This window comes from Myxocyprinus asiaticus, chromosome 28 (assembly GCF_019703515.2).
Source record: "Myxocyprinus asiaticus isolate MX2 ecotype Aquarium Trade chromosome 28, UBuf_Myxa_2, whole genome shotgun sequence".
Classification (NCBI taxonomy): domain Eukaryota; kingdom Metazoa; phylum Chordata; class Actinopteri; order Cypriniformes; family Catostomidae; genus Myxocyprinus; species Myxocyprinus asiaticus.
Genome location: NC_059371.1, coordinates 9,393,800 through 9,412,970, shown reverse-complemented (window position 1 = coordinate 9,412,970; position 19,171 = coordinate 9,393,800). Strand labels below are relative to the sequence as shown.

Here is a 19,171-nt window from a genome sequence, read left to right as displayed (position 1 = left end):
GTTTTATAATCTAAATATAATTTGAAGTTTACTTTATGTATATTGTTTGATATCTAACAGACTCCAACCTTTCATTTTATATTTATATTTATGAATTTGTTGCATTTTTAAAAACTTTTTTTGGCAGTTTAACATTGTGACATCTTGCTGAGGACAGGTTAAGTTACATGTGCTTCCAAGTATATAAAGCATGCATTAAAAAAATTCTAATTATATTTTTAAAAATATAAGTAATAAATGCCCTGAGTATACACATTTCCTTTACATTTAACTTTTCCAGTATTATTTGTATTATTATGAATTTCTTGATTTTTAACATAAAGAGGACTTTTTATGTAGGACATGTTTTGTCCCTTCTCTCAAGAATCAGTGAACGTTTATTCGGGACTCACCTTTTAAATCATTTTTACTGGAAATTCTGTTTGAAATTATCTTACAGCATGGCTATTGTTGTGGAGCGTGGAAAACGTTTCTTCCACTCTCTGTAAGAAAACTCTCAGTCAGGATTTCCAGGTGTCAAATGTTAGAGTTTATTGAACATACCAACAAACCCGAGATGTCAGCTGAGATCTGACTCTCTCTGTCAAAACCCTTAGTTCTTGTACAGTTTGTTATCTAGCATTACCTCATGCCTATGCCATCTTAATATCTTTTGTATCCAATGGATTCTGTTTCTCACAATTATTTCACAGAGCCTCTAACCTCTTTTCAATGGTGGGAACCTGGCTTTTAATTCAAAAAATAAATTTTTTAATTCATTTATCATGAAAATATACATTCAGTTATTTTGATTATTGGTTGTGTTAATTTTTTGACTTTGCTGTACTTTCCCATAGCTTTCTCATGACTCAATTACAATTGTTCTTTGCTTACGGCTGAGGAGACATGCAACATCAGCACTGTCAGTAACCTCATATGACCTCTTCTGGGTCACACAAAGTCCACACTCCTAGTAACCTCATATGCCCTCTCCTGGGTCACACAAATCTATTCTATATTAGTATTTTTCTACATTTGATATATAAAAATCTACTATACTATCATGATTGTTCTCCCCTTCGAAGTGCCCTTTGGAGGCTAATTTATCCTGATTGGAACACAGGGTATAACTACAGCAATTAAGCGAAACTGAGAATTACTGTAAATTTTCAAGTAAACTGACCCCTCAAAAGCCTAATAATTTTAAATGATAACATCACGCAGGACACAAAAAGATGGTTTGCAGGCCCACGGGCCATCTGTTGAGTACCATGGGCCTAAACCCATTTATTCGCTATTTCAAAAGGCTGAAAGGTAAGAAATTATGATACCACTAGATAGAGATGTTTACTTTTTTGGCATTGGGTTTAGACTACTCACTAGAAGAGTATTGTCAATGTTTGCTTTTAAGTAAAGGGTACTTTTTCCCCAAGTGCTGTGTGTCTGTGTATATATATATATAATTTGTTTTTAATTATACCAGTATAATACTTTCAGTTGGACCATATTCACCCCTTTTCTGGATCAAGAGGAGACAGTGTTTTCAAAGATTGTCTTCAGTAAACAGAAAAGGGGTTGTATTTGGATTTTCAAAACCTGTTGATCGGATGACTGAACAGAAGTCCAGCTATGTGACCCAAACATTGCTGAGATTGCATATGAAGATCTGCAATCATGGTGGGAAAACTAAAGCACAAATAAATGGCTTCTTTAATTTTATTTATTTAAAATAATGATCTCTCAATAAACAACATATCAAATACACGTGATACCTGGTGTCATCATATAATATTTGCAAGGAGTAATAAACGGAAGTCTAGGTATGTACAGATCCAATTTTGTTTAATCCTTACGTCTGATAATTGTAATTGTTTATGTCTGAACTACTATTGCATCCTCACTGTACAACCACTGCCATCTTCTGGGCAGCATTCTGTTCTCCAAATCACATGTTTACAGCACTACAGTTAAATTCCAAATTTTTCAAGCCCCAAACATACATTACATTGTTATTTAGCCTTTGTGTACATGAATGTGCAGTTGCTATTAGACAAAGTGTTGTGCTATAGATAACATATGCATTTGTAATTTACTGTAGCTGCCTCTGTGAAAAAGAGAAACACCATCTTGATGTTGATTACTGATAAAATAATTCAGGTTCCTGGAGAGATAGAATAGAAACATTACAATGAGCACACACTCTGCTTTTATAATGCAAACTTGGATAATAGCATGACATTTAGAGCCACAATATGTAAAAATGCCATTAAAAAGTGTAAATTTAATTATAGGCCTACCTTTAAAAGATGTTAGGCCATTAGCCTCTGTCGATGGTGAATCTTCATCTTTAAGAGAGAAATTGTAAGAGTTGATTGCAATAAGTGATTTGACTGATTTGTTGGAGTGTCCAGATGCTTTGTTGCAATTTTATAGTGTGATAAACTTACTTAATACTTGAATCCTTACCTTTGATCACACCATCCACATGAACAGCTGAAATACAATCGCTTAACAGTTCTTTTTCATCACATTCTGAATGATAGAGAGAGAGCGGCAATGTTTAGTTTTAAAATCTCTTTACACTTGCCAGAGGTTAGCACTTGCTGTATGTTTCTTGCCATAAGTTTGAGTTGCTATACTAGAAAAATAATGTTGTTGCATTGTAACTAAATTTAAAGTACTTGCATTTAATTACATTTGTAGTTACACTGTTAACTTTACCCCTAATCCTAACCCAACCCTTACCCCAAAACCTAACTCTAACCCCTAACCCTAACTCCTAAACCTACCCGTTCCTCAACCTCAGTAGCAGCAAATGTGGGAATTTTGCAGAACAACATGTAGTTACACAGTAAATATATAGTCTTGTATGTGTTTAATATTAGTACATAGTAGTTAAGGCCACCTAATATAAAGCGTGACCGAAAAATAATTGTAAAAAATTACAACAAAAACTGAAAACCTGTAGACTTCTTGAGTTACAGTACTTGTTTTTCACAAATGATTATTACATAGTCTAAAACTTGAGATAGTAACTAATGCCAGCTGTTAAACAGAAGGTGCTTGTGTCTTTACAGGTTATAAATTGTACAGTATCTTCAGGCAGACTCAAGGAAAGGAACGTACCTTTCATCTCCGAGTCTGTTGGTTTGTTGTCCATGTACTCCTTCAAGGGTGCAGCAGTTTCTGTACAGAATAATCAAAGACCCATATGAATGTGAATGTGGAACATATTTACACATAAACTGAAAAACACACAAAATTAGAAACTTACGGTTCGAGTCTGCCATTGAGAAAAACAAGTCCTCTGTAATTCTGTAAGTCTCTTTTTTCGCTAATGATAAGAAATGAAAGGTTTCATAAGTAATAATTACATGTAAAACAAATACATCATTCATTTCTTAAAAATGCACGAACTAATGCTAAGTTCAACATGTAGCCATAACACTAAACTCCTTAGTTCATAGTTCATACTATAGCAGTAAGATTTTATATTTTTTAATGATTTGACCATAAGCCACATGTAGTATTTTCAATTTGTACCTGATTTGCGGGTGAATTTAAGTATGACGCATCCAATAATCAGGATTACAATACAACAGATGAGACATCCTGATATGGCCAGCAGTATTTTTCTTTTGAACACTTTAATGATGAGGGAAAATACATACATTTAGGCATACATAAGGCATTATTTAGTATTAAGGAACATTGACCAACAACATTTAGTGCAAAGTTAAATTAACATTTTGAGATTTTATTGAAAGGACATTTCTGGAAAAAGTTGCCGGTTATGTTTTCTCACAGAAGGGGGCACTCACACCTAGATTTTTGCTATCCCCCTTTTTCTTTTTTTTTTTTTTTTTTTTAATCTAGTTTTCTTTAATTTAGCCAGTGTCGTCCTCTTCCTTTTTCTAGGGATAGTATATTTTGATACTATGTAGACATAATACAGCAAACATTATCATAACTCACCAGTATTATTGACTATGAAGCCCTCACTCATAGCAGAGTACAGTGGTCTCTCTGTCCTTATTCCCTTGCACTTGAATTCACTTTTAATTGTTTCTTCAGTTGCAGTTACTTTGTAGATATCTAAAGACCCATTCAGCTTCAGTCCATTCTCGTACCAGGTGTAGTTCCACTCTCTTTCATCTGTGATCTCGCACTTCAGTGTCAGGATATTCCCAGCCATGATGTCACCCCATTCAGTCTCCAGAGTCAGCACAGCAGGTGGACGAGCTTAGAGCAAAATAATACATCATTTTATAGATGTATTTCTTATATTTTTCATATATATTTTTCATAAGAAGACAAGCATTAAATGTACAGTCCAGAGTGTGTTACTAACTATTTAAAACTTGCTTGAAAATCTTAACTTGAAAGACTTTATGCAGTAAACTAAACATAAAGGTGAAGTGTGTAATTTCTGTGACACTAGTGACACCAAACGGAATGGTTTCCTGAAAACTCCCTCTGTCTGCCATTGGTCTGAAAAAACAAACAGACCTGCCCTAAACTCATGACATTGCTTGAGCCAGTATTACTGTGATGGGCTGGTCAGGATACCCAAACAAACAGAGGTGCATTTCCCAAAAGCTTTGTTATCCAAATATGGTTGCAAGTTCCATCGTTTGCAACATAGTTAAACAATTTGGTGTTTCCCAAAACCGAAGTTCCAACGGATATTCGCAACAGCATCGCACAGTTGTGTGGTTGGAACTACAGCTCTTTACCTGTGGTTAGAAGCGTAGGTCCTTGCTAGTTTGCTGTGTGGACATCATTTGATTTCACTGAGGCTTCTATATCATTCATTCCAAATATATCCTTCATTATGTCAACACTTTGACCACGTTTTCATGCACTTAAGATAACAATTTGTTCTGGGGTTTTGCAGAAAGCAATGTTCTGAAACGTTCTGTAAGACATTCTGTAAACGCGAATGCTGCTGTTTAAGTGCTTAAAGGCTATTAAGAGAAAGCACATTATCACACACAGCTTCTATTGAAGAACACGGCTTTTATGTGTTTATGTTAAAGCATAAAAGACGTTTATATGTTTTTGAACAGTGCGTATGTGCTTAAGTGCATTGGGGGAACACCGAAGTCTGATGTAGAGGGAAACCCCACTATTGCAGCAGAAAATATCTGTAGCTTTACACAGTGTATGCAGCTTTCCTGTCTTCAGCAGCTTTCTCACATTAAACGACTTTCTGGTGTACATGTAAATGAGCTATTATAATTTAATTTTTCAGGAAGTTATTACTCCATCACCTGAGTAACATGATTAATGACAGCTCTATGTTGTTGAGCCAACTTGGTTCGAACGATGGATGTGAGACATTGTAACTAGGGTTTCGGGAAACAGTCATGACTAGCTAGTTAATTTCTTCAACGATGCATCGTATTATGGTGGTTAAGCAGTGAGTTACTTTGTTGTAAGGGAAACACATCCCAGAGCGATGTTTTGATAGTGCTACAGTGTTAAACTTTTCACCATGTTCAACCTACGAATGGTTACTTATTGCTGACTCTGGATGTCAAGCTGGGATAGGATAAGTTATTTTAACACCCAAAAAATTGCACACATCACCGTTAGCTTTTTGCTTTAAACACAACAGCTGTGCTGCCATGACATTTAATCCTAGAATTGAAATGACCACAAGAAGCAATTTAAATGGACCCAAAAGACCAACTTACCTTTAACGATCACTTCTATGTTCTCACTTCGCACTGAGAAGTCACCTCTCTTTGCTGTGCAATAAAAGGTGTGAGAGAAAGATGCTGAGCTGATGTTGTAAGTTGGATCTGTGGACAGAGGTTCTGTTGGCTTTGAGCCTTCATACCAGTGATATTCCCAACCATCACCTGGCATATTGCAATCATGCTGGACTTGCTCCTCAGTGTAGAAAAACTCAAATGACGGATGTTTTCCTGTCTTCGGGTTTGGAGTCTTATCTGGGCACAACAGAGGTAGAATTAACAATACTGGACCATCTCCAAACAATAGATGCCTTAATTTGCATGTGCTTATTATTCTTGGTAACCAGCGACCAAAGTCGGACATGCCGCGCCCTGTCACGGGTAGAACAAGGCACAAATATGACATGTTGCTGCGATGCAGTCCAAAGCTATGAATCTTATCATCATTGCCGGGTCTAAGATGGGGCCCCCATACATTCCGATGCTCCTTCAACTGCAACTGCGCATTAGGGCTGAAACGATTAGTCGACGTTATCAACAACTTCGACAATAAAAAATTGTCTACAAAAAATGTTTGTTCTTGAATAGTTGTTTGATCTCATTTAACGTAACATGAGATCACATTAAACTCTAATGATGACACGTGAGAGCAGCACTGCAACTCATGCCTGACTGAGGAGAGGAAGAATTACACAGCTCACAGACCAGATGCACGCTAAACTTTCCAACCAGCTTCAGGTGATGCAGATTGCAAAGTATGAGGGAATTATACAAAAATACAAAATAAGTAAATACAGAAATGCATTTCTCTGTGCAGTCAGCGCCTCTTCTATGAGTTGCGTGAATGTCCCGATCTAAGGGGGAGAGATTGAAACTGCAGCTGGCTGATGCACACTCTATCACGGGGACGCTCATCCCTCGAACACGCACGCTTAATGCAGCTAGATTATAACGTGATGGCTCACGACTTATTGAATCATAACATATGTGTCACTGTGCATTTCTTATTGTGAAGAAAATTGGCAATACGCAGCTTTATTAATATGAGAGAGTTTGTTTTTTTGTGAGTTAAAGATGGATTGAAGTGAATAGAAAGGTGAGAGAGGGTAGACTTCGCCCCAACATACACTGCGACAAAATACATTTCTGATCTGTTTTTGTTTTGGCTTGTTTTCCAATATAAATACCTAAAACTCCTTTAAAACAATGTACATTTACTTTAGCAGCTATACTGCAGAAGAAAAAATTGTTATCTGAGAATGTTGAATATTAAAAATACAAATATTTTAAAATATCTAAAAATCCATTAAAAAAAGATGTATTGACCTGAGAAGCAGCATATAAGATATTTAGACTTGCTTTTAGACAACAGATCTTGAGTATAAGTGTATTTTGTCTTTACTGCACTCAAAGAATAACCAAGTAAAAAAATACACTTTTATACAAAATACACTTATATTTAAGATACATTCTCTTAAAGCAAGTCCAAATATCTTATATGTTGCTTCTCAAGTAAATGTATCTTGTTTTAAGGATTTTTAGACCATTTTAAATGGAAAACAAGACAAAAACACTTGATAACAATAGGATTTTTTAGTCAATTTCTTTACTGAATTAAACTTAATAAAAAGTGTTTTTCCCTTTAATTCAGTGAATGTCATTTAGAGGTATTTTTAAAAGATGATTTTGTCCTCTTTATTGTTAGTAAGCATGTTTAATACAACCTTTTAAGTCGGGGCACAAGCTGAATAATCGGTTAAGAGCTAATGATTAATCATTGCAATAATAGCCAAATAGTCGAATAATCGTTAGATTAATCGACTATCAAAATAATTGTTAGTTGCAGCCCTACTGCGCAAACTGAGCGATTAGAAATGTTGACGTTTATTATGCAATTTCTCTATATGTAGCCTTGAATTGGCTTCATTCAAGTTCTCAAACAACAAAAGACATACTTGTAACTGGAAAAAACAAGCATTATGTAGGTTATTTGAAAGATACATATTCACAATGTGTCTTCTAGGCATGGCAAAAGTAAATAATCTATGTTACATGCTAACAATTTGGGTCAAATTTAATAGAAAACTATGTGAGTGGTGCTCTGTGGCGCAGCAGAATATTGAGCAGCCTCTGGAGTCGTAGCTGGGTGTTTTAGGACACCAGACACATCTGGTGTGCGACCCCCTTTAGGATAAATTCACACAGTCATTGTTTGGAATTGTCAACCGTATTTACTAACAGGCATGACTCTCCCATTGTCATGTTCATACAACAGTTTACAGAACTGGATTGAAAACTTTCTGTAAGTAACCGAAGTCAATGCCCCTTTTCTATTCTTGTGATTTTTGTGAACAACACCTGTAACCATGTCACCATAGTGACAAAAGTAAATATCAAAGACAGCAACATTCATAACACTGGAAAGTTTAACACAAGTTCAAGCAAGGTGTGACTTTGTCCGTCAAATCTTAATTAACCGACAGCATCTTTGAATGCTTTTTTTAACTGAGAAAAGAGCACAGCATTAGGGTCATGACCAGACCACAAAACTGATGAGAGCAGCTCTAATTAGAAGACAGTATTTAGATCTAAAATCTTCAGATGAAAAACAGCTCACAGTTCCTGTGAGTAACTGAACTGAGCAGCTAATAATGACAATGAGACAGGGAGGAAACTGTAAACACTGACACTAACCAATCTATGTCAATAAAAAGCCATGTACAAGAAAAGCAGCGTAAGCTTTAACATCCCTTGTTGACCTCGTTGAGACAATCTCACTCAATCTGATTTACAGTACATATTTTCCAAAGTAGTTTTACTTGCCATAAATTTGAAGTCGCAAAGCTTCTGCTTCTCTTGTGGTCACTGGCAATCTCTTTGCATGTTTCCCTCTGCAGGTATACCATCCAGAATGACTTGTTTTTGCTGAGCTGATTGAGAGTATGGTTCCAAATAAGGATATATCCTTATCTTTAGAGACATTAGTTCCATTTCTAAACCATTCATAGCTCCATTCATTTGAAATTCCATTGATTGAACACTTCAGAGTGACTTTTTCATTTCCGTAAAATGTTTTCCACTGAGACTCAATTGACAAATTTGGTTGAGGAGGCTCTGTACAGAAAAACAAATCATAAGAAGACCAATTTCAAAACTTTCTTTATATCTTAAACCTGAACACATCAAATATGCAACATGAAAGATCTTACCTCCTATGGTCAAATTGTGAGACTTAGTAGATGGATATTGTTTGCCTCTCCTTCGTACATGACAAGTGTATATCCCATTGTGAGAGAGTGTAGCACTTGAAATAGTGTAAATGGCATCGCTGAAGATACTGTTTACTTCATCCGGAACTTTATACCACAGGTATTCCCAATTTGATGTCTGCTCTTGAATGCTACAGATAAGTTTGACTTGTTCCTGAGTGTAAATCAATGGGAATGTTGGATCTTGATTCAGAAGAACTGTTGGCTGTGCACCTTTATTGACAGTGGAGAAAAAATAATTAATATACCAACACAAGTATTAAGCATATGATTTCAATGGAAACACGTTGAAAATGATCCTTGAAGACCCCATAAAATGTTATGATGAGCTTAGTTTTCTGTCCTATAAACAGGAAGTTGAGGCCTTATTCTTTTATCAAAAATAGCCTTTGGTTTACGTCAAAGCCATAAACCATAATTTTCTAGGTGGAGGTCGGTGGTATTAGGGGAAGGAGACATTCTAGGTTGATTTAATTGAACAAAAAGCGCCCTTGCAAACAAGATTAGCCATCAATATTTTCAGTCCATCTTACCAGAACAGAGAAGAGAATGAATGCACATTTGTGTATCTGCTAAATGTTTATTTTGTGAACTTTTAGGTATACACTAGCATATAGATGACTGCAACACTAACTCACATGGACTACAGTAAAAGCCACATAATTTTATGGGGTCTTTAAGTTGAGACTGGCTATAAACCGCACCAAAACAGTAAATACAAGATATACAAAATGAAACTTATGGAATAAGCCAAGCCAATCTTAGAAAATGGTGCAAACAACTGCATTGTAAAGGGAGAAATTTACAAAACTGATGCAATGTATTTTACAATGTAACAGATACATAGCATCTACAACCTGTAGAAGTAGACAAAAAAATTAATTAAAAAAAAACCATGACATGCTGCATTTAGCAAAAGTGATATCATATTCTTCAATGAAGACTTACCATAAACCTTCAACTGAAACTGTGGGCTAATATCAGTCTTAACTGACCTGCCCTGCAGCTCAGCTTGACATTTATAAGCCCCATCATGACTAGGGTTAACTGATAGTGAGAGATTATTCCCTGCTCTATTTTCATGATCACTAGAGCCAATTTTCTCCATGTCCCTGAACCACATATAGATCCAGTTTTCTGATACACCTTGAATCACGCACTGCAAAGACACTGTTTCACCAGGGAAAGCCTCTGTCCAGTCTGATCGAACTTGTGGTACAGGACGTTCTACATGAAAAAAAAAAAATAAAAAAGGTGAATGAGCTCTGATAAATAACATATATAGCATTACACAGTGTATGCAGCTTTCCTGTCTTCAGCAGCTTTCTCACATTAAACGACTTTCTGGTGTACATGTAAATGAGCTATTATAATTTAATTTTCCAGGAAGTTATTACTCCATCACCTGAGTAACATGATTAATGACAGCTCTATGTTGTTGAGCCAACTTGGTCCGAACGATGGATATGAGACATTGTTACTAGGGTTTCGGGAAACAGTCATGACTAGCTAATTAATTTCTTCAACGATGCATCGTATTATGGTGGTTAAGCAGTGAGTTACTTTGTTGTAAGGGAAACACATCCCAGAGCGATGTTTTGATAGTGCTACAGTGTTAAACTTTTCACCATGTTCAACCTACGAATGGTTACTTATTGCTGACTCTGGATGTCAAGCTGGGATAGGATAAGTTATTTTAACACCCAAAAAATTGCACACATCACCGTTAGCTTTTTGCTTTAAACACAACAGCTGTGCTGCCATGACATTTAATCCTAGAATTGAAATGACCACAAGAAGCAATTTAAATGGACCCAAAAGACCAACTTACCTTTAACGATCACTTCTATGTTCTCACTTCGCACTGAGAAGTCACCTCTCTTTGCTGTGCAATAAAAGGTGTGAGAGAAAGATGCTGAGCTGATGTTGTAAGTTGGATCTGTGGACAGAGGTTCTGTTGGCTTTGAGCCTTCATACCAGTGATATTCCCAACCATCACCTGGCATATTGCAATCAAGCTGGACTTGCTCCTCAGTGTAGAAAAACTCAAATGACGGATGTTTTCCTGTCTTCGGGTTAGGAGTCTTATCTGGGCACAACAGAGGTAGAATTAAAAATACTGGACCATCTCCAAACAATAGCTGCCTTAATTTGCATGTGCTTATTATTCTTGGTAACCAGAGACCAAAGTCGGACGCACAATGGGCGAGAAGCGCCATGCCGCGCTCTGTCACGGGTAGAACAAGGCACAAATATGACATGTTGCTGCGATGCAGTCCAAAGCTACGAATCTTATCACCATTGCCGGGTCTAAGATGGGGCCCCCATAAATTCCGATGCTCCTTCCCAGTCCAAAGAAGAAACAACCACTTCAACTGCAACTGCACATTAGGGCTGAAACGATTAGTCGACATTATCGACAATGTCAACAATGAAAAATTGTCGACAAAAAATTTTGTTGTTGAATAGTTGTTTGATCTCATTTAACGTAACATGAGATCACATTAAACTCTAATGATGACACATGAGAGCAGCACTGCAACTCATGCCTGACTGAGGAGAGGAAGAATTACACAGCTCACAGTCCAGATGCACGCTAAACTTTCCAACCAGCTTCAGGTTATGTAGATCGCAAAGTATGAGGGAATTGTACAAAAATACAAAAGAAGTAAATACAGAGCACTGTCGTTGTGGAATAAGCGGAGCCAGAGCTCTTTAAAGGAAACACCCCAGCATTACATCTTAAATGCAGTTATATTTAATGCGTTATAACTTTATTGAAATTCAAATAATACAGAAGCAGATCATGTAAATAACTACAAACTCTGGCATTTCTCTGTACGGTCAGCGCCTCTTCTGTGAGTTGCGTGAATGTCCCGATCTAAAGGGGAGAGATTGAAACTGCAGCTGGCTGATGCACACTCTATCACGGGGACGCTCATCCCTCGAACACGCACGCTTAATGCAGCTAGATTATAACGTGATGGCTCGCGACTTACTGAATCATAATATGTGTCACTGTGCATTTCTTATTGTGAAGAAAATTGGCAATACGCAGCTTTATTAATACGAGAGAGTTTGTTTTTTTGTGAGTTAAAGATGGATTGAAGTGAATAGAAAGGTGAGAGAGGGTAGTCTTCGCCCCATCATACACTGCAACAAAATACGTTTTTGATCTGTTTTTGTTTTTGGCTTGTTTTCCAATATACATATCTAAAACTCCTTTAAAACAATGTACATTTACTTTAGCAGCTATACTGCAGAAGAAAAAATTGTTATCTGAGAATGTTGAATATTAAAAATACAAATATTTTAAAATACCTAAAAATCCTTTAAAAAAATAGATGCATTGACCTGAGAAGCAGCATATAAGATATTTAGACTTGCTTTTAGACAACAGATCTTGAGTATAAGTGTATTTTGTCTTTACTGCACTCAAAGAATAACCAAGTAAAAAAATACACTTTTATACAAAATACACTTATATTTAAGATACATTCTCTTAAAGCAAGTCCAAATATCTTATATGTTGCTTCTCAAGTAAATGTATCTTGTTTTAAGGATTTTTAGACCATTTTAAATGGAAAACAAGACAAAAACACTTGATAACAATAGGATTTTTTAGTCAATTTCTTTACTGAATTAAACTTAATAAAAAGTGTTTTTCCCTTTAATTCAGTGAATGTCATTTAGAGGTATTTTTAAAAGATGATTTTGTCCTCTTTATTGTTAGTAAGCATGTTTAATACAACCTTTTAAGTCGGGGCACAAGCTGAATAATCGGTTAAGAGCTAATGATTAATCATTGCAATAATAGCCAAATAGTCGAATAATCGTTAGATTAATCGACTATCAAAATAATTGTTAGTTGCAGCCCTACTGCGCAAACTGAGCGATTAGAAATGTTGACGTTTATTATGCAATTTCTCTATATGTAGCCTTGAATTGGCTTCATTCAAGTTCTCAAACAACAAAAGACATACTTGTAACTGGAAAAAACAAGCATTATGTAGGTTATTTGAAAGATACATATTCACAATGTGTCTTCTAGGCATGGCAAAAGTAAATAATTTATGTTACATGCTAACAATTTGGGTCAAATTTAATAGAAAACTATGTGAGTGGTGCTCTGTGGCGCAGCAGAATATTGAGCAGCCTCTGGAAGTCGTAGCTGGGTGTTTTAGGACACCAGACACATCTGGTGTGCGACCCCCTTTAGGATAAATTCACACAGTCATTGTTTGGAATTGTCAACCATATTTACTAACAGGCATGACTCTCCCATTGTCATGTTCATACAACAGTTTACAGAACTGGATTGAAAACTTTCTGTAAGTAACCGAAGTCAATGCCCCTTTTCTATTCTTGTGATTTTTGTGAACAACACCTGTAACCATGTCACCATAGTGACAAAAGTAAATATCAAAGACAGCAACATTCATAACACTGGAAAGTTTAACACAAGTTCAAGCAAGGTGTGACTTTGTCCGTCAAATCTTAATTAACCGACAGCATCTTTGAATGCTTTTTTTAACTGAGAAAAGAGCACAGCATGAGAAAAACAGCTCACAGTTCCTGTGAGTAACTGAATTGAGCAGCTAATAATGACAATGAGACAGGGAGGAAACTGTAAACACTGACACTAACCAATCTATGTCAATAAAAAGGCCAGTGTACAAGAAAAGCAGCGTAAGCTTTAACATCCCTTGTTGACCTCGTTGAGACAATCTCACTCAATCTGATTTACAGTACATATTTTCCAAAGTAGTTTTACTTGCCATAAATTTGAAGTCGCAAAGCTTCTGCTTCTCTTGTGGTCACTGGCAATCTCTTTGCGTGTTTCACTCTGCAGGTATACCATCCAGAATGACTTGTTTTTGCTGAGCTGATTGAGAGTATGGTTCCAAATAAGGATATATCCTTATCTTTAGAGACATTAGTTCCATTTCTAAACCATTCATAGCTCCATTCATTTGAAATTCCATTGATTGAACACTTCAGAGTGACTTTTTCATTTTCGTAAAATGTTTTCCACTGAGACTCAATTGACAAATTTGGTTGAGGAGGCTCTGTACAGAAAAACAAATCATAAGAAGACCAATTTCAAAACATTCTTCATATCTTAAACCTGAACACATCAAATATGCAACATGAAAGATCTTACCTCGTATGGTCAAATTGTGAGACTTAGTAGATGGATATTGTTTGCCTCTCCTTCGTACATGACAAGTGTATATCCCATTGTGAGAGAGTGTAGCACTTGAAATAGTGTAAATGGCATCGCTGAAGATACTGTTTACTTCATCCGGAACTTTATACCACAGGTATTCCCAATTTGATGTCTGCTCTTGAATGCTACAGATAAGTTTGACTTGTTCCTGAGTGTAAATCAATGGGAATGTTGGATCTTGATTCAGAAGAACTGTTGGCTGTGCACCTTTATTGACAGTGGAGAAAAAATAATTAATATACCAACACAAGTATTAAGCATATGATTTCAATGGAAACACGTTGAAAATGATCCTTGAAGACCCCATAAAATGTTATGATGAGCTTAGTTTTCTGTCCTATAAACAGGAAGTTGAGGCCTTATTCTTTTATCAAAAATAGCCTTTGGTTTACGTCAAAGCCATAAACCATAATTTTCTAGGTGGAGGTCGGTGGTATTAGGGGAAGGAGACATTCTAGGTTGATTTAATTGAACAAAAAGCGCCCTTGCAAACAAGATTAGCCATCAATATTTTCAGTCCATCTTACCAGAACAGAGAAGAGAATGAATGCACATTTGTGTATCTGCTAAATGTTTATTTTGTGAACTTTTAGGTATACACTAGCATATAGATGACTGCAACACTAACTCACATGGACTACAGTAAAAGCCACATAATTTTATGGGGTCTTTAAGTTGAGACTGGCTATAAACCGCACCAAAACAGTAAATACAAGATATACAAATGAAACTTATGGAATAAGCCAAGCCAATCTTAGAAAATGGTGCAAACAACTGCATTGTAAAGGGAGAAATTTACAAAACTGATGCAATGTATTTTACAATGTAACAGATACATAGCATCTACAACCTGTAGAATTAGACAAAAAAATTAATAAAAAAAAAAACCATGACATGCTGCATTTAGCAAAAGTGATATCATATTCTTCAATGAAGACTTACCATAAACCTTCAACTGAAACTGTGGGCTAATATGAGTCTTAACTGACCTGCCCTGCAGCTCAGCTTGACATTTATAAGCCCCATCATGACTAGGGTTAACTGACAGTGAGAGATTATTCCCTGCTCTATTTTCATGATTACTAGAGCCAATTTTCTCCTTGTCCCTGAACCACATATAGATCCAGTTTTCTGATACACCTTGAATCACGCACTGCAAAGACACTGTTTCACCAGGGAAAGCCTCTGTCCAGTCTGATTGAACTTGTGGTACAGGACGTTCTACATGCAAAAAAAAAAAAAAAAAAGGTGAATGAATTCTGATAAATAACATATTAATACTGATAACTGCTTTACATGAATGGCAATATATGTCTGTAATAGCATAATAGCATATGAGACCAAGACAGATCTCGGGTACTACAACACTACTGGAGAGGCCTTTAAGCCACAGTGTCTCGCACCCACTGTGAAATTTGGTGGAGGATCGATAATGATCTGGGGGTGCTTCAGCGAGGCTGGAATCGGGCAGATTTGTCTTTATGAAGGATGCATGAATCAAGCCACGTACAAGGTTATTCTGGAAGAAAATTGCTCTGACAATGACAACTCTGAGGATTGTTTTTTCCAGCAGGACAATGCTCCATGCCACACAGCCAGATCAATGAAGGTGTGGATGGAGGTCCACCGGATCAAGACCCTGTCATGGCCAGCCCAATCTCCAGACATGAACCCCATTAAAAACCCCTGGAATGTGATCAAGAGGAAGATGGATGGCCACAAGCCATCAAACAAAACCGAGCTGCTCGAATTGTTGCACAAGGAGTGGCATAATTCAGCCAACATCAATGTGAAAAACTGGTAGAGAGCATTTCAAGACGCATGAAAGCTGTGATTGAAAATCAGGGTTATTCCACCAAATATTGATTTCTGAACTCTTCCTAAGTTAAGACATTAGAATTGTGTTGTTTAAAAATGAATATGAGCTTGGTTTCTTTGCATTATTCGAGGTCTGAAAACACTGCATCTTTTTTGTTATTTTGACTAGTTGTCATTTTCTGCAAATAACTGCTCCAAATGACAATATTTTTATTTGGAATTTGGGAGAAATTTTGTCAGTACTTTATAGAATAAAACAAAAATGTTCATTTTACTCAAATACATATCATTAAATAGTAAATCCAGAGAAACTGATAATTTTTCAGTGGTCTCTTAATTATATATATATATATATATACATACATACATACACACACACACTTGTGGCCAAAAGTTTGGAATAATGTACAGATTTTGCTCTTATGGAAAGAAATTGGTACTTTTATTCACCAAAGTGGCATTCAACTGATCACAATGTATAGTCAGGACATTAATAATGTGAAAAATTACTATTAAAATTTGAAGTTTGTTCAGATACTCAGGTGACATTTCACCCCACACTTCCTGTAGCACTTGCCATAGATGTGGCTGTCTTGTCGGGCACTTCTCACGCACCTTACAATCTAGCTGATCCCACAAAAGCTCAATGGGGTTAAGATCCATAACACTCTTTTTTCAGGACTTTACAGTTTGTACCATAGCAGTCAAAGGTTTGGACACACCTACTCATTATTTATTATGATATTCATCATTTTAGAATAATAGTAAAGTCATCAAAATTTTTACATAGCATAAATGGAAGAATGGAATTAAATAGTAACCAATTTTTGATATATTATGCTTACCATTAACTTTAAGTGTAAGAGCATTACTGTGTTCAGCGTTCAATCTGTTTTGCAGGAATCCTTGGCAAGTATAATTTCCAGAGTTGTCCATTGTTGCTGACTGGATCTCCAATTGAGAATTAGATTCTTGTAGACTCACCCCATTTCTATACCATTTGTAGATCCAGGCCTCTGATCTGCCCTGAATCTCACACTTTAGATTGACTTTTTCAGATTGGTAGACTTCTGCCCACTTTGATACCAAAGTTGTTTTTGCTGTTGGGATTGCTATTGAAAAGTAAATGCAGACCGCATATTGAAATCAATGACAAAACAAGCACAATTACTAAATCCCTATATTAATTAAAGTTCTGTTGGGGACAAAGCTCTACTTTTAATTATGAACATCTAAAAGCCAAAAAAATAAAATAATAATAATAATAAAAATAGCAGATTCTGCAAAAGCAGATTCACAATGTTCTTTAAACATATTAGGCAATTATCTGTTGATGGAACAGAGGATTTTTGCCAAAATAAAATACTTTGTAAATAACACATCACATTGCACAAATTGATTTTTACTCACTTTGGACAGTTAAAGTGTGGGGGTCACTTTTATCAGACTGAAATATTCCAACTTTTGCTTTGCACTGATAACTTCCATCACCAGGCTCAGTGATGGTGAGTTTATCAGTGTGAGATCCAAGCTGAGTTGAGTCCTTGTACCAGTCATACTCTACACCAGATGGTGCATCAGTGACTTCACACTTCAGAGTGACATTATCTGCGCTGTACAGCACTGTATGAGCTGGACTCCGAGTAATTTTGGGTTTAGACATAATTGTAGTTTCTAGGAGATTGATAAATGTTAATTTAGAGTGGCTGATTCCAGATGAAATTATTAAAGTAATACTCAAACATCATGCAAAAATCTACATTGAGCTTCAAAGCGTACCACTGGCATTTTGAAAACAAAATATTATTTCACTTATGAAACCAGAAAACTTCCATGTAAAAAATGATTTGGTAGTCAAACTGTGTTCTTATCATGAGCCATAGAACAAAAGAGAAATATTGATCTTACCATCAGTTGACTCTGATACTTGAGATGCTACTTGCACTGCCACTAGAAATTAAAACAATTAAGAGCTAATACTATATAGTGAATTGTGGGAATATTTACTTTTAAAAAGGATATTAGTAAAAAGTTTAACTGGTTTAGATTATTGCATATAATAATTAATACCCAGTAATCCACATTACACTTAATTACCCATCAAATATTGTATCTTACCTGTCAAAAGGATGATTTGAAACATTTGTATTTCCAGTTCCAGTCAAGATTAATGCCAAGCTCTCAGTGAACAAAGGTCTTACATGAACACTGCATGAACAATGACTTCCTGTTATCAGAACCTTTCATGCACACTTTTTTTTTTTTTTTTTAATGACGTAGTGTCTACTTCCATTTCACATAAAAACTCTTGGGTGACAGTGTGCGTCACTTGATTTCATTTTAAATTGTATCATTACTGGATCAATGAAGCTTGCAAGAGTGTGTATTTGTCTTCTTGTTGTACTTCTGTGTATGCTTTGAGAAGGATCGAGAGAGACCGACAGTGAGACTGCTGTATATTACAAAGAACTTAACATGCATTTTACAAAGCAACACATTGAGAACATAACAAAATGATAATAATAAAAAAGGTCATGCATATTTCACTCCTGTTGGCAATAACATTCCCATAATTTTTAGCCATTTATTGTTTGTTATTTCTGTGGATTCAACTTCAAGCATTATAGGTGTGGTTCAGTGCTTCATAGTTCTAATATGTCTTTAGGAAGTCAAAGCGACCATCCTGTTTACTCCAGCCTGTGTTAACTTTTGCATTCAAAACTCCCGAAATAATACTTTATTAACCCTTTTTAACATATCCCATGCTACAACAGTTAGTTGTGATGTTTTGAAACACTTCCAGTTTAAAGCAGAGCAACACAAAATGTGTCCTGTGGTAACACCTAACAAAATGTTACACCTTTATTCAATTTATTCAACACAAGAATCACATTAAGTTTACTGCAACTTTTGCTTTTATGTTTATTTAACCAATTTTAAAAGGGTTATTTATTCTTACAACTATTGAACAGTTTATTATTAAGATTGAAAGATTAGTCATTTTTGTTTTGTAAGCCACACTCAAACTAGCCAACTGATCTCACTTGTGGTAAACCAACATCCTGTAAGCATAGGCTTAAAAAATCATGCTAGAGGTAGGGCTGCAACTATCACTAACTTTTTTTTTTTTTTTTTTTTTCCATCAAACACAAAACTCAGCAAAAAAGAAACTT

At 35.8% G+C, this 19,171-nt stretch overlaps 1 protein-coding gene across 1 annotated transcript; it reads right to left on the bottom strand.

The window, feature by feature from the left end:
* Positions 1 to 1,681: 1,681 nt before the first annotated feature.
* Positions 1,682 to 18,229, bottom strand: LOC127419278 (titin-like). The gene is made up of 19 exons (XM_051660558.1): positions 18,117 to 18,229; positions 17,907 to 17,948; positions 17,409 to 17,672; positions 16,844 to 17,110; positions 15,123 to 15,401; positions 14,115 to 14,387; positions 13,729 to 14,019; positions 10,782 to 11,039; positions 9,899 to 10,177; positions 8,891 to 9,163; positions 8,505 to 8,795; positions 5,679 to 5,936; positions 3,955 to 4,221; positions 3,523 to 3,624; positions 3,254 to 3,313; positions 3,106 to 3,165; positions 2,446 to 2,511; positions 2,277 to 2,324; positions 1,682 to 2,140 (listed from the first exon to the last, which is right to left on the bottom strand). Exons 1-19 carry the CDS (start codon positions 18,139 to 18,141, stop codon positions 2,133 to 2,135), a joined length of 3,411 nt encoding a protein of 1,136 aa, XP_051516518.1. The 5' UTR covers positions 18,142 to 18,229; the 3' UTR covers positions 1,682 to 2,132.
* Positions 18,230 to 19,171: the final 942 nt, after the last annotated feature.

Bases quoted from the DNA above. Each gene is read 5' to 3' on its own strand.
- LOC127419278 (XM_051660558.1), bottom strand. From the start codon at position 18,141: ATGTTTCAAATCATCCTTTTGACAG. The intron at 14,388-15,122 runs GTAAGTCTTCAT...CTGTCAATAAAG, and splicing joins GTTTCAGTTGAAGGTTTATG to GTGCACAGCCAACAGTTCTT. The intron at 2,325-2,445 runs GTAAGGATTCAA...TCTCTCTTAAAG, and splicing joins TGTGGATGGTGTGATCAAAG to ATGAAGATTCACCATCGACA.